The 14,304-nt window shown below is 65.2% G+C and overlaps 3 protein-coding genes across 3 annotated transcripts; 2 read left to right on the top strand and 1 right to left on the bottom strand.

Annotated features, from left to right (window-relative positions):
- Positions 1 to 1,305: 1,305 nt before the first annotated feature.
- EMIHUDRAFT_200361 (hypothetical protein) lies at positions 1,306 to 3,228 on the top strand (the record flags this gene model as incomplete). Its single annotated transcript, XM_005790363.1, has 6 exons — positions 1,306 to 1,848; positions 2,037 to 2,189; positions 2,268 to 2,306; positions 2,426 to 2,452; positions 2,562 to 2,704; positions 2,808 to 3,228. 6 exons carry the CDS (start codon positions 1,306 to 1,308, stop codon positions 3,226 to 3,228), a joined length of 1,326 nt encoding a protein of 441 aa, XP_005790420.1.
- Positions 3,229 to 4,148: 920 nt separating this feature from the next.
- Positions 4,149 to 11,180, bottom strand: EMIHUDRAFT_200360 (hypothetical protein; the record flags this gene model as incomplete). The annotated part of the gene is made up of 16 exons (XM_005790362.1): positions 4,149 to 4,175; positions 4,366 to 4,502; positions 4,630 to 4,702; positions 4,769 to 4,961; positions 5,288 to 5,566; positions 5,637 to 5,683; positions 5,807 to 5,831; positions 5,903 to 6,648; positions 6,769 to 7,564; positions 8,816 to 9,009; positions 9,079 to 9,165; positions 9,371 to 9,451; positions 9,552 to 9,632; positions 9,839 to 9,919; positions 10,062 to 10,399; positions 10,652 to 11,180. 16 exons carry the CDS (start codon positions 11,178 to 11,180, stop codon positions 4,149 to 4,151), a joined length of 3,714 nt encoding a protein of 1,237 aa, XP_005790419.1.
- Positions 11,181 to 11,325: 145 nt separating this feature from the next.
- EMIHUDRAFT_433509 (catechol-O-methyltransferase) lies at positions 11,326 to 13,891 on the top strand. Its single transcript, XM_005790361.1, has 6 exons — positions 11,326 to 11,892; positions 11,963 to 12,058; positions 12,747 to 12,783; positions 12,859 to 12,941; positions 13,228 to 13,275; positions 13,550 to 13,891. Exons 1-6 carry the CDS (start codon positions 11,350 to 11,352, stop codon positions 13,622 to 13,624), a joined length of 882 nt encoding a protein of 293 aa, XP_005790418.1. The 5' UTR covers positions 11,326 to 11,349; the 3' UTR covers positions 13,625 to 13,891.
- The last annotated feature ends 413 nt before the right edge of the window (positions 13,892 to 14,304 follow it).

The raw sequence follows: 14,304 nt of genomic DNA, 5'->3' as shown, positions 1-14,304 counted from the left end.
GGGTCAACGCTGCAGACTCGATCCGGCAGCCACTCGACCACCGAGCGGCCGTCGGCCGAAGTAAGCAGAGTAGATGATAGGGGACGCCGGCGGGCAACCTATATAGCATAAAAATAAAAAAATAAAATAAAAAAATACCGGGGAATTAGACACTATAGATACGCACACACCGACGCACGAAGTGCCAAGAAGGACGTCATTAGTACGAAACCTCAAAAAGGCCGTGGGCGTCGAGGGAACATTCCCCCGAGAGCACAGAGAAAGGCAAAACCGAACCTCCTTGCGCAGTGACCCTCGCTAAGTGTCGCCGTCATCGGGGCACGCTATCCTGTGCAGTCAGGGCAAGCGAGGGCGAGGCGCAGTCCCATCTCTCCTGTGTACGGGTGGGTTCTGTCCCTAGTCTCGGAGGCAAGGGCGAAGCTAAGAATATTTAATTTTTTTTCAGCGGGCGCTCGGAGCCTTCGGCAGTGGGAACCATTGCAGGTACCAGGTCCCTGGCACCGGGCGGGTCAGCCGTCGCAATCCGATAAGAATTCGTCGTGGAATCCGAGAGAACTCCTCGCAAATGGGATGGAAGAAGCAACAGGAGAGAGAACGACGAGAGTGGGACGACCGCGAGGTGGCATGAAGGTTGCAGCGAGAATCGGCGAGAGACTGCGAAGAGAGATAGGATAGGAAGAGGCGGACGCCCAAGGGTGGGCGACGGCTAGCACCACACTCCTCTCCGGAAAATCCCTGTGTGGTGGCGGCGTGCCGTCCTCCCATCCCTCCCTTGGGGTGTCTGTGTGCTTTCTTTCTTTCTTTTTCGCAAATGCAACTCGTCGGGGGGGGAGGGGGAGGGGGGGGGGGGTCCCATGCAACGGAAATGCTTACGAGGAGAGCGTGGCCGAGGGCTGCATAGACTCGCTCGATCATTGCCCGGCGCTGCTTGCAGCGCTCTGGGTGGTAGTGGCGGCGCTCCAAGAGTGCTCTTGGGAAGAGGTTCCTCCTTCCCGCTCCCCCCCCCGCAAGGCGCGAGACTCACGATTGCAAGATCTCAGAAAGCACCTACCTCCTACCTCTACCTACTACCTACCTCTGCCTCTGGACAGGGTGGCCCTAATCGACCCCTGTTAAGTTCGCTTTCCACCCACTGTGATTTTGTGTGAGCGCTGTGTCTTGCTTTGCCAACAAAAAACCTAACGGAAACAGGTTGAAGAAAAGAAGGCGGCGCGCTGTAGAAGAAAATAAAATCGCCGGATTCGGTTACTGGACGGCCAACCAACTTTGGGGACGACCGTACGACCGTGGTGCACAGAAACATTCATGCCAAAGCCGAGGCGACGCTCGGCCGGATCCGGCAGCAGCCCATCCTCTCCCTCCTCCTCCTCCGCCGAGCCGCAGGCATCCACGTCCCGCTCTTCCTCCTCCGGCCCTCTCGTTGCCATCGAAATCGGCGCGCTTGCGCTCACCTTTGCCGTGAGCAGATCGCTTATCACCGTCTGCTGCGTGCTCGGAGTTTTCCGCACCGCGGCACTTATCGTCACTTTACGCTGGGCGTCATTGCTCGCAGTCGCGGCGTTCGCAATCGCCTTCGCTGCCGCGCCAGGCGCTCCGGTCCCCAACTTTCGCGGCTGGCCCCGTGATCTGGCGGCTGGCAACGCAAGCACGGCGGAAAGTCTGTGTGATGAGTTGCAAGGCGTGCCTGACGTTGCCACTTTTCTCGCCGCCGCTGGACTGCGCGCAGAGTCGCCCTCGCCGCGACCACTCATCCTGCGCGGCGCCGCCTCAAGCTGGCAGGCGGCAGAGTGGGCACAGGGCTCGGTGGAGGAGCTCGTGGCGCGGCTCGGGCCGGAGGAGCATGTCAAGGTGGGCAGGAAGAGGTGCGAGGCTGGCCGGTGATGGGCACCCCACTCGTCAGATGGCAGAGTAGGTGGCGAGCATTCCTGCCGCGGTGAGCGGATTTGATGTCGTGACTCCGGACGACGACGCGGTCACTCACGTGGCCATAAGAGCACCCACCGCCGACGTGTCCTCACGTGGCCGCCCATGAACAGGTGGTGTTTCCAGCGAAGAGCTCACTGCCACTGCGCGATGCCATCCAGCTGCTGACGGACCAAGGTCGGCAAGGTGTCGGCAACATCTCGCGGCACTATGTCACAGACCTTGACGGCGACGACTACTGGCTGTACTGCCCCCCTTCCGTGAAGGTACTCCTGCACACTGCGCCGGCGGACGGCTGCCGCCAGCGGAGCGCGCCGCCCCGCCACCTGACCCGCTTGTTGGAGGGGGTGCCGGGCGGCGTTGCGGAGGCGGGCCCACTCAAGGTGATGCTGCAGCCACTCTATCAACAAGCATCCCTCCCGACCAAGTCGAAGGCGGCGCGCCTTTGCGCGGTGTGGCTTTGAAACGGCGCGGCGTGATCCACGATTGCGATTGTGAACAGGCCATGGTGTGGATGTCGGCGGGCGAGGTCCACGCAGGGGCGCACTGGGATGCTCACCACAACTTTTACGCGGCGCGCTAGGTAGACGTGGCCCTGCTCACCAATCTCGGCGATATCGCAGTATACACTGTTGCAGGTTCTCGCTGGCGAGAAGAACTTCTCGGTTGCTCCGCCCGCCGCTGGGGGTGCGTTGCGCTGGGGGCACCGCCCGACGCGACAGCTCGAGCGCGCAGAGGCTGTCGATCCCTCTTCCCAGATGGGCGGCTACCGCACACGCCGGTGCGGCTTCATTCTCCTTGCCTCTGCGCCTCCCATCCCCCTCCCCCTTGCCTCATCCACCCGCGAGCCTACCAATAATCGACACTTCCCCTTGTCCACGCAGTTTGCACGAGCTCAGCCCCTCCTTCTCGCCGGCCGACCTGGCGCACCCGGGCGCGGCCGGCCGGTCGCTTGGGGTACTGCAGTGCCGGCTGCATTCGGGGGACGTCCTCTACCTGCCACCGGAGTGGTGGCATCAGGTGGCGACGCGGAGCGGTCCTGGCGGGGGGCTGAGCGTCGCGCTCAACTGGTGGCAGGGGCCGGAGCTGCTCGGCGAGACGTACAACGCGTACTGGGCGCGGCCGTACCTGCAGGCGCTGCGCTCGCTGAGCGTCGCCGCGCCGCGCGAGAAGCTCTGCGCGGCGCTCGCCGACACAGGCAGCCCGCTCGGGCGTCGCGTTTGCCGCGGGCTGACGGCGCTCCACACGACGGTGCAGGGCAGGTGGAGCTGGGCCGCGTCGGTCCTCGGATCGAGGAGTGCATAACGCGCGAGAGGCGGAGCCCGGAACTCATCGAGAAGGCGGCTTGCGCGGGTGTCTCGAATGAGGCCGTGAACAGTAACAAAACCGTAACAGCTTGGGCTGGGGAGAACACTTGAACAACGTTGAGGAGTTCAGCCAACAATAGTGCAACTGTTAGGCCCAAAGTTAACGTTTGACAACCCCACGGTGGGGGGAGTGGTCGCCTTTTGTTTTTTGAGTGCTTTGTCGTTTGTGCGGGGTGGGGCTACGACGCGTCGCGCTCAACACCTCAACTGGTGGCAGGCAGAGCTGCTCCCGGCGAGACTGCCCCAGGCTCACAACGCGTACTGGGCGCGGCCGTATCTGCAGCGCTGCGCTCGCTGAGTGTTTTTGTAACGCGAGCGAGAGAGAGTGCGTGGATTTTCCCCGTTTTTCTTCTGTGTTAGTGCCAGTGCGCGCCAGTCCCGTGCGTGCCCAGTGTCGTGCGAGGGAGTTGTGTTGTAAAATTCTTTTGGTGGCGTGACTGCTCCTGGTGGGGGCGACGGCTTCTGAGAAAGCCGTCGCCCGCACCTTGCCGGTCGCGCGAATTAACATGGTCGACCTGGTAAAATTCTTTTCGACCTCGATCGACACGCCACGCTTCCTCCCCGTGGCGCTTCCTCCCAGTGCAGGCGACGCCACACCACGCGAGCGTGTCCTACGAACCTTAACGCCTTGGTGCCGTCGTTGCCTTGCGGCGTGCTCTGGTCTGCGTGTGTCTCTGCGTGAGAGCGCGGGTTGATGTGCATTAGTGGACAGTGCCCGCCGCCCGTGACTCTCGTGCATCGTCCACATCCGTGCGATTGCATGTAGTCTGCATTCATTTCAGCATTGCCCCGGCCGCCCCTCGCCTCCCAGTCACCCGCCCAGAGACGGTACTCAGTAGAGCCGTACCTGTTTCCAATTTAGAGCCGAATCGCATCTATACCCTCCTATGGTCCTACTGAAGTAAAAAAAGCTCCAGTGAAAATACAGAATCAGAAAAGACCTGCCGACGCGCAAGCGCAAGCCGCAACACTAGCGACGCCCTTTATTTCCGCGCGCAACACCAGCGAGCGCAAGTGAATTTTACAACGCTCCCTCTCACGATGCTGGGCACGTTTGCCTCGCAGCCGATCAGACCTGCCGCTGCACCGACGACGCCTCGCCTCCAGAGACGTCTCGCGCCTCCGCAGAGCTGCGGCTGCTCATCTTGGCGAACACCCGGCTGAGGCCGCCTAAGCTACGCCCCGCGAGGCTGCCGCGCTCGGCGATGCTGCCTGAAAGGAGTTCCGCCCGCGACCGAGCGGGGGTCGCGCCTAGGCTCTTTGCCAGAAGCACGAGCGACACCTGCGGACAGGGACGCCCCTCGTCACGAAAGCTCGATGCGCGCAAAGCGAGCTGGACAGGGCGCCTTCCGGTGGCGCCCCGGGAAGCACGACTTTGCCAGGTCCTTGTAGAGTCCGCCGGCGATGAGCTCCTGCGGCGTCGGAGGGTTGGGGGGCGGGGAGCTGAGATTGGGCGGTGGAGAGCATGCGCTCTCTACTCCGCGAGCCCGCTCCTGCGGCGTGACTTCAAACATTCTCGAGAACTGGCAGCCGCCGAGGCCCGGGTCGTTCTCGTGCGCCATGACGATCTTCAGCTTGTCTTCCCGCGCCTGCTTGACGTGCTCGGCCAGCCGCTCGCCGTCCTCCTCCAGCCAGGTATTCTGATTGAGGTACAACAGCATGTGGGTAGCCCTGTCGGCGCGGCGCGTTCGGCGTGCCAACCCGCGAAGTGCCATGGATGGGCGCGCTGATGCAGAAGAGCCAACGTCCACAACGGTAGAGACGGTGAGGCCGGGAAAGGCGCTGGCGAGCTCGCAGGCCAGCTCTGCGGCGCCTGGGTTGGCTGGCGAGGCCCAGAGAGTGCACGGTTTGGAAAAGACGAGCGACTCGCTCTCGAGCTCGCCCGACACGCAGAGCGGGAGGGAGGTCTGGTTCTGATAGGCGGGCGAGCAGAGGAGCACCGCCTGTGGTACAAGTGGGGGCGGTCGGGAGACAGAGAGGATTGCGGAGTGGCTGACCGTGGCCCGCGCGGAGCCTCGGCGATGATCTTGAGCGAGATGAGCCGGAACTCATCGATGCGGTACCAGATCGTGAGCGGCCAGTCCTTGTCAAAGATGTCGGGCTGCAGGTCCTCGGGGCACTCGTCGCGCAGCGCCTGCAGCGTCCCGCCTCCCTTTTCAGGGTCCGCTTCTTGGACGAGGACGAGCGGCTTGTCCTTCTCGAGCGACGAGCGGACCTCTCGGAGGCAGTTCTGTGGCGCGGGACAGGAGGAAGTCGGTAAGGCCAGAGTGAAGATGCTGTGGGAGGAAGAGGCGCGCCTTGGAGCGGAAGTAGCCCTGCGAGAGGAAGGAGAGGACGACTTGCGACCGTTGGATGTACTCCTCGAGCGCCCCAATATCCTTTAGATCATCCACCTGTGCGCACACCGCGGTGTGTCAGAGGTGTTCTGTGTGTGTAGCTAGCGCGGATGAGCATCTGCGCGCGTCGAGAAAGATCTTGATATCAGGCAGCAGCTGCTTGAGCTCACCCTTGATGACCTTTACGGCGTCTTGACCGGTCGACCTATTCGTTTGGGTAAGGGGCGGCGGTGACGCGGGCCGTTTTCTGTTCCCTGTTCTCGCGCCATGACTCACCAGATGTGGCTGTTGAAGAGGTGCCACGTGAGGCCGAGCACAATGCTCATCTCGGGGGGCTGCTTGGTCGATGCGAGCCGGATCGTGGGGATCATGGCGACGCGGCGGGCGGCGACGACGGCGCCGATGAGGAAGAAGAGGAGCGTCACGCCGACGAGGACGAGCATCGAGTTGACGACGCCGTTCAGCTTGCCGAACCCGAGGATGGCGGCGGCCTCCTCTGTACCGGGGTACCGCTCCTCAATGCCGAGGAAAATGGTAGTCCAGTTGGCGCCAAGGAAGAGAAGGAGGAGCACGAGGCTTGTGGCGACGGCTAGCACGTCATCGCCGACCCGCTTGTACGGCCGCACGACGGCGAGCGCGACGGCGTAGCATGAGCAGACTAGGGTCGCCACCACGAGGCGAAGAAACGCGCGCTCCTCCGGTATCAGCAGCACGAAGCCCGTGAGCACGAGCTTGCGCGCCAGCTCGACCGCCTCCCACCAGTACCAGGTCTTCTCGTACTCCCGGTGGAGGAAGGCGGTGGCCCGCGTCATTGCATTCGGCGTCTTGGCCTGCAGCGGCTTGTAGCAAGCGGCGAGGAGCGACGTGAAGAGGACAAGCGAACCGACGGGCCAGACGACGATGAAGCCGATGGCGAGGTCGGTGATGGACTCGTGATCCTCGGTGCCGCACTCGACGCTCGCGTCCTGCCGCATGTAGGAGACCTGCTCCAGGGGCTCGTTCGGCGGAGAGATGGTGTAGGCCTATTAGCAGCACGTTGCCTGAGGGGTGGGGTCTGAGGGGTGGCGTGAGCAACGGCAGTCATCGGCTGGAGGCGCCTGGCACGACCACGAGCGGAAGATGGAGGCGCTGATTGAGGGCACGAAGCAGAAGATGAGCACCAAGCCGGCCGGCGTGAGGTCGAGCAGGCCGAGGGCCGCCTCCGCGTACCACGGCCTCGCGTGCGATGCAGATACCGTTGACTCGTCTGTGTTTATCGCTTCAGCGATCGCCGACACCGCCGACATCACCGACGTCGTCGATGCCTCAAACATCGATGCCTCCACGAGTCCGGTGTCGGCTCCCGGTCCCGATCCCGATGATTCCGTTGGGCGCGGTGGCGGCGCGGCACGCCAGCGGCGGAGCCGCAGCGCTATTCCCGTTCCCATGAGCAGTGCGATGAGGGCGACGGGTGAGAGAGCAATGGCGAGGAGTCGCAGGCCGTAGCCGAGGCACTGCTCCGGCAGGAAGACGCCTGACCAGTCGATGGACATCGCGTTGGCCAGCCGGTCGGTCCAGCCAGTGTACTCCTCCGGCAGCCGCGCGGAGTAGGTGGAGGACAAGACAGTGCAGATCTGATAGAAGCCGAAGAGGATCTTCAGCTTTGCCGTCAGCCCGACGCCAACGTACCAGTAGACGGCACGGTCCGCGAAGCGGAGGATAGGGCCGATGCAGGCCTTCTTCCGCCAGCCCGTCTCGCTGTAGGCCCACGCCGCGAGGCCGCACGCGGCGCAGAGGACGAAGACGATGCCGGCGATGAGTGCCGCCGACGCGCCGCGCGGAGCGCACTCCTTGCACTCGACGCCGTCGGCGAGGTAGTGGTTCTCCGCGGCGCAGAGCTCGCACTCGGGGCCGGTGAAGCCGGGAGCGCAGTACGCGTCCGAGCCCGCCTCCTCCATCCTCCGGCGGCGAGAGGCGCCACCTCTCGGCTCGCTGCCGGCGCATCGCGTCTTGCCGGCCTTGGCATCGCCGCCAAAGAGGCGGCACTCTGTCAGCACGGCGGAGGAGGGGCTGGCGCGCCAGAAGCCAGGCGGGAGGACGAGGGACGAAAGGGTAGTGTTGTCCGGGCAGGCAGCGTTCGGCGGGCAAGCCTTGCAGTACTCGGCTGGGGATTTGTAGATATCGTCCGGGTTGGCCGCGGTGTTCCGCAAGTAGTAGTCGGCGATGCAAAACGAGCAGGTGGTGCTGCCGCTGGCCGAGCTGAGGGGATGAGGACACCGATTGCAAAGGCCCTGGTCGGCGTTGGCGGCGTAACGACCAGCCTCACATGCGTCGCACGAGTCGCTGCCTCGATCCGACGAGGTGCCGGGAGGGCAAGCCTCGCACCTGGCCTGCCCCTCTTCTGCGGCGAAAGTGCCAGACGAGCATGGCGTCGGCTCGACGCTGCCCGTGGAGCAAGCGCTGCCGGCGGGACAGGCCGTGCACTCGGCCGCGGCGGCGAGGTTGGTTGCGCGCGAGTAGCTGCCCTTCTCGCACGGCAGCGGCGCCGCCGCGCCCTCGGCGCAGTAGCTGCCCTGTTTGCACGCGAGGCAGCCCGTCGCGCCCGTGTCGTTCTGGTAGGTCCCAGCAGAGCAGCGTTCGCACTTGGCGAGGCCAGGCGTGGCGGCGAAATAGCCGGGCTCACAGGGCGAGCACGTGTCGCTGCCCTCCGCCCCTGGTGCCGCGCTCGACGTGCCGATGGGGCATAACTCACACGAGGCGTTCGAGCTGGAGCCTCTGTTTGGGTTGAAGCTTCCCGCGGGACAAGGCTGCCAGACAAGGCGAGTGGTGGCGCCCGCGTCCTCGCAGAAGCCGCCCCTCGGGCAGGCTTCGCAGACGGCGCTGCCCACGTCGCGGGAGAAGGAACCCGCAGCGCAAGGCAAGCACTCCTCCTGGCCGCTCTCTGGCTGGTATTGGCCGGGGGCGCAGAGGAAGCAGTCCGAAACGTTCGCCGCCCGCTTGTTGGGCATGTGGGTCCCGGCGGGGCACTTCTGTGGGAGGACGGATCCCTCTGGGCAGAAATGCCCAAGCCAGCAGGGGCCGCTGCAGTCGGAGGTAAAGTGGTCCGACGCGTTCCCGTAGTGACCCTCCGCGCAGAGCCTGTTGCAGCCGGACAAGTCGCCGACGAGCTGGCCGACGTTCGGCATCCAAGAGCCGAGCGGGCAGTCCCACGTTAGAGGCGAGGCGGCGAGGATTGTGATGTTTCCTGGCGCAGAGTTGCGGAAGAAGGTCGTGTTGCGGAGGATCGAGTCGGTGGCAGCGATGCCGGAGGCGAAGAAGAGTGCCGCGGGGGTTTGGCTCGCGATATTGTCGACAAAGTGCGAGTTGGTGAGAGCGAGACGCTCGACGCCATTGAGATAAAGAGCCTACAAAAGAACACAGTCTGGTCTCCCGTTTCAGTTTGTGCACCCTCTTGTGGAGGGGGCGCGCGGCACCGCTTTTGTCTCACTCGTGCAACCGACAAAGCTGGCGCGCTCCAGCGAGACGTCGCCGCTGTTCTGCACGTTCATACCTCCTCCGGACTGCGCGAGTTGGGGCGGGCAAGGATAAGCGGCGAGGCCGTCAGCGTTTGAGAGAGGGCGGGCTGGCCCAGAGTAGCCCTTTGGGGAAAGCGTGCCACCCCAGTCCCTCTGCCTTCTTCTCCCGCTTCCGGCGCGGCGATGGCGTGCGAGTGTGCGTGTGCGGGGGGGGGGGGGGGGCAAGCGTGTGCGGGCGTAGGAGACGCACCTGGGCAGCCGTGCACTCGCTGAAGCTGGCGCCCTCCAGCAAGACGTCGCCGCTTTTGTACACGTTCATACCTCCTCCGGGCTGCGCGAGTTGGGGCGGGCAAATGTCCCGCTTCCGGTGCGGCGATGGCGTACGAGCGTGCGTGTAAAGGGGAGGCAAGCGTGTGCGGTGGGAGACGCACATTGCGAGCAGTGCACTCGCTGAAGCTGGCGCCCTCCAGCGAGACGTGGCCGCTGTTGTCCACGACCATACCTCCTCCGTACTGCGCGAGTTGGGGCGTGCAGTCATAAGCGGCGAGGGCGTCAGAGGGCGAGAGGGCGGGTAGGCCCTCAGTGGCCCTTTGGGGAATGCGTACCGCCCTTTGCCACCCCATGTCCCTCTGCCTTCGTCTCCCGCTTCCGGCGCGGCGATGGCGTGCGAGTGTGCGTGTGCGGGGGAGGCGAGCGTGTGCGGGCGTGGGAGACGCACCCGGGCAGCCGTGCACTCGCTAAAGCTGGCGCCCTCCAGCGAGACGTCGCCGCTGCTGTGCACGCTCATACCTCCTCCGGACTGCGCGAGGGCGACAGTGCAAGCGGGGCGTCAGCGGGCGTGGGGCTGCTCAGGCTAGCCACAAGGCATGGGGGAGACATGCGACTAAGAGTGGCGGGGGCTTGTGGGTCCGAGCGGTGCGTGGGAGAGAGGGGCGGCGCACCCCGCTGGCCTCGCAGCCCGTGAAGGACACGTCCTTCATCGCAATGTCGCCAGCGCCATCAGCGCGCACCGCACCGCCATTATCATCACTACGCCCGTCCACAAAGTGCAGTGCCTCCAGGTAGAGGCTGCAGCCGCCCGAGATGTAGAACATGTTGGAGCTCTTCTTGCCGTCGAGCGTTGCGCCCTCCCCGCTGCTCCGGACCGAGAGGTGCATGTTCAAGTGCAGGTCGCCGCTGCACTCGACGTTGCTGCTAAAGGCAAGGCGGGCGCCCGGCGGGATGAAGACGCTCGCGTTGCGGCCCTGGTCCATGGCCTTGTTGATCTCGTCCCGGATGCCTTGAGGCGTGTGGGCGACGGCCTCGCCGGGGACGAGCGGGGGCAGCGGCGGTGGCGGCAGCTGCGGCGGTGACCGTGGCGGCGACGGCGCCAATGGCGGCGGGGAGGGCGGCGCAGGAGGCGGAGATGAGGGCGGGGAGGAAGCCCGAACCACCGGGAGGAAAGAGAGCAGCAGGAGCAAGGCCACCGCGCCGCGACTCCTGCTCAGCCGAGGACGGACCGCCTTGCTGGCTCGCTGACCCGAGGCTGCACCGGAGCGCGGCGCTCGCTGCCCCAGCAGCAGCCAGCAGGCGCCGCACGTGCCCAACAGCCCGATTGCGCCGAAGCGCCGCGCCCACTTGAGCCCGCCGTCAGCTGTGAGGAGGCGCAGCAGCAACCCACTACCGCAGGCAGCGAGTAGGAGAAGCAGCAGCGTCGGCGCAGAAGTGCTTACACAGCCGCGGTTGTACTCATGCTGGACGCCCCACGGACTGGTCGTGCCCACACGCCCCGTCAAGTCGGGCGGCGCGGAGAGCGCCTCTGCCGAGTGCCGTTCGAGGTCGATGTGCTTGACCGCGTCCGAGCCATCTCTGACCGTCGCCTCAAGGGTCTCGCGAGATATGGTCGCCGCATCCGGCGGCTCAGTGACAGACTCGCGGGTTGGGACTCGAGAAGCGTCCGCCGATCCGACGACCGCCCGCCGCCCGCCCAATCCGGCGTGCACGCAGAAAACAGGAGGTTGAGAGGGACCGACGCGGGAAGCTGCCGTGCTGTTAACGGCGGTCGCGAGGATGCAGATCATGAGATGCGGTGAGTGGTGAGACGCGCCCGCTGTTATTGTGTCGCTCGGCTCAACACGGGGTGCCACCGGATTTCTTTTGAAGACCGAAAAGTGCATTTTTTGAGCTTAGCCTTCGATGTTAGTGCATTTTTTTGACCTCATCGGGCGCCGCCACCGCTCCTCCTCCTAGATGATCTCCCTCAAGCCCTTTTCGGGCGCGACGACGCGCGCGCTGCGGAGCCGGAGCTTCCACGCGGGCGCGGGCGCCTTCAGCCCGCTGTCGGCGGCGCGCGCCTCGGCGATCTCGCGCCCTGCGCCGCCCGTGCGCTGGGACTCAAACGACGCTGCGCGGCCGCCCTCTGCGACCTCGGACTTCAACGAGCTGCGCGAGCGCTCGCTGCTGCGGCACGTGATCAGCTCGTCGACGGAGGGCGATCCGGCCTCGGTGCTCGACGCGATGGACGTCTTCTGGGACACGTACTTCAACGGCGCTGGCACGGCCGAGTGGAAGCTGCGCAGCCAGGCCATCGACCGCGCCGTCGAGGAGGTGCATGCGAAGCGCGGGCCGGAGGCGTACGTGATGGAGCTGGGCACGTACTGCGGCTACACCGCCGTCCGGATGGGCCGCCTCCTCCCGCCCGGCGCCAAGCTCGTCTCGGTCGAGATCGAGCCGCTGTTTGCCGCGATTGCGTCGACCGTGGTCGAGCACGCGGGGCTGCGGGACCGCGTGGAGGTGGGGAGCGGAGCGGCGGCGCAGCGGCTGTGAACGGCGTCTCTCCACGCCTGTCCCCCCCCGTGAGCAGGTGCGGATCGGGTCAGTGGCCGATCGGCTCCCGTCGATCCAGGCTAAGCACGGCGCTCGGCCTCTCGACGCAGTGCTGCTCGACCACTCCATCAAGGTCTGGCCCGGGAGATCGCCGGGAGATCGCCGGGAGATCGCCGGGAGATCGCAGGGAGATAGCAGGGAGATCGCAGGGAGATCGCAGGGAGATCGCAGGGAGATCGCCGGGAGATAGCAGGGAGATAGCAGGGAGATAGCAGGGAGCTTGCCGAGACCCAGCAAGAGACCCAGCAGAGACCCAGCAGAGACCCAGTCGAGACCCAGTCGAGATGGCGGAGGCTCCTGCCTTGCGATGCGGAGATGCGGGGGAGGTACGGGGAGATGCGGGGAGATACGAGGAGATGCGGGGGAGATACGGGGGAGATACGGGGGGGAGCCTTGTCCGAGCCTTGTCCTTCCCACAGCGGGAGGAGAAGCGCGCACACACACACACACACACTCACTCACTCACTCACTCCCTCACTCACTCACTCACTCACTCACTCACTCACTCACTCACTCACTCACTCACTCACTCACTCACTCACTCACTCGCACACACACACACACACACACACACAAACGCGCGCACGCACACCGCTCACCCACGCGCACTGGGCCTTGCACGTTGAATGCCGTGCCAGCTCCTGTCGTCTAGACGTGGAGTCGCGAGGGACTAGCCTGGCCCCTGCCCCACCAGCTCGTGTGTGTGTGTGGAAGTGTACCCCGGACCTGGCCTGGCCCGACCTCTTGCCCTTTTGCCGCAGGACTTCTTGCCCGACCTGCGGCTGCTCGAGTCCAACGGCACGAGCAGCAGCGAGCCGCCCGGCGCCCTCTCCACGAACCGTCTCTAAGCTCCGAACCCCCCCCCCCCCCCAGGCATGATCAACAGTGACACGGCCGTGTTGTGCGACTGGAACCTGTACCCCGGCACGCAGGACGGCCGGGACGAGGCGCCGCAGGCGTGCCGATAGAGCCGAGAACACACATCACTGGTCGGTGTCCAAAGGCAAACCACAACGTCCTGCAGTTGGCGCATCACCCGCCTCGGCGCCCCCCTCGCATCCCCTACACCTCTCGTGGAGAGGACGCCTCGCTGTCAGCTAGGCCGAGAGCCGAGAGGCCCGGCCGAGAGATAACCGAGAGATAGCCGAGATGAAGCCGCGTCCGCTTGCGGTGCTCGCTCGTACTCGCCCGTACTCGCTCATACTTGCGCGTGCTCGCTCGTGCTCACCTTGCCGAGAGCAGGCGGGCACTGAGTTCATGGACTATCTCAAGAAGATTGTCTCGGACCAGGCACCGCCCCACGCCACACACACACACCTCCACACCCCTCTCCACACCTCTCCCTCTCCACACCTCTCCCTCTCCACACCTACACCTCCATCAGGCACCGCCCACGCCACACACACACACACACACACACACACACACCTCCACACCACCACCTCTCCACACCTCTCCACACCTCTCCACACCCTCCCTCTCCCTCTCCGCACTCCTCGGGCCCGGGGCTCGCCCTCTCGCGCCAGCCCCGCCCTTCAGCCACACCGCTGCGCGTGCGCCGCAGGACATCACCACCACGAAGCACTCTGTCGGCGACAAGGACGTCTTCACCGTCTCGACTTGGTCGGGGGTCGTCTAGGCGCCCGGAGAGCACACTCTCTTGCCCCCGCGTCTACCCTCTCGACAGCACAGGCCTCTCGGAGCGTCAACCAGCCGCCCACACCCTCGCGGCCGCCCTCCCCACACCGCGTACGTTCGGGTTCGCTCGCAGCTAGAGCGGGCAGCGGCCAAAGCGCCAAGCGTGGCGCCACCGCAATACGCACGCGCGCGGCGGCCGCTATGACGTTGACAATACTTAGTTCGTTGAGAATACTTAGTTCTTCGGTTTTGCAGCGTTGACGAAAAATTGGCCCCCCCTTGCGGTCTTCCCACGCGAACCCCCCCGCGTTTGAATGCCGTGGGGCTCCTGTCGTCAGACGTGGAGACGCGAGGGTTGCCCCCCCTTGCCCCACCACCTCGTGTGTGTGGAGAAGTTTACCTTACCTTACCTACCAACCCCCCCGCGAGCGCGCCCGAGATCCGCTCACGTTGTCACGACCACACAAGACACGCGGGAGAGCGCGGAGGAGAGGCGGAAGACGCGGGACTGGGATCGCCCGGACTGTACCGGCGCCCGTGCCGGTCGACTGCCAAATGCTTCGAGGCCCCTCAGGGGGGGGGGAAGGGGGGAAGGGGGGGGGGGGGGTCTTCTCAAACTTCCAAAAAAGCCCTCCAAAAGGGGGGTCCCACCCCCCCCCCTTCCAACCGGGGGGGGCCCCC

Source organism: Emiliania huxleyi (assembly GCF_000372725.1).
Source record: "Emiliania huxleyi CCMP1516 chromosome Unknown EMIHUscaffold_12, whole genome shotgun sequence".
NCBI classification, from domain to species: domain Eukaryota; phylum Haptophyta; order Isochrysidales; family Noelaerhabdaceae; genus Emiliania; species Emiliania huxleyi.
Note: the sequence above shows the minus strand (reverse complement) of the source record. Positions and strands in the feature narration are given on the sequence as shown.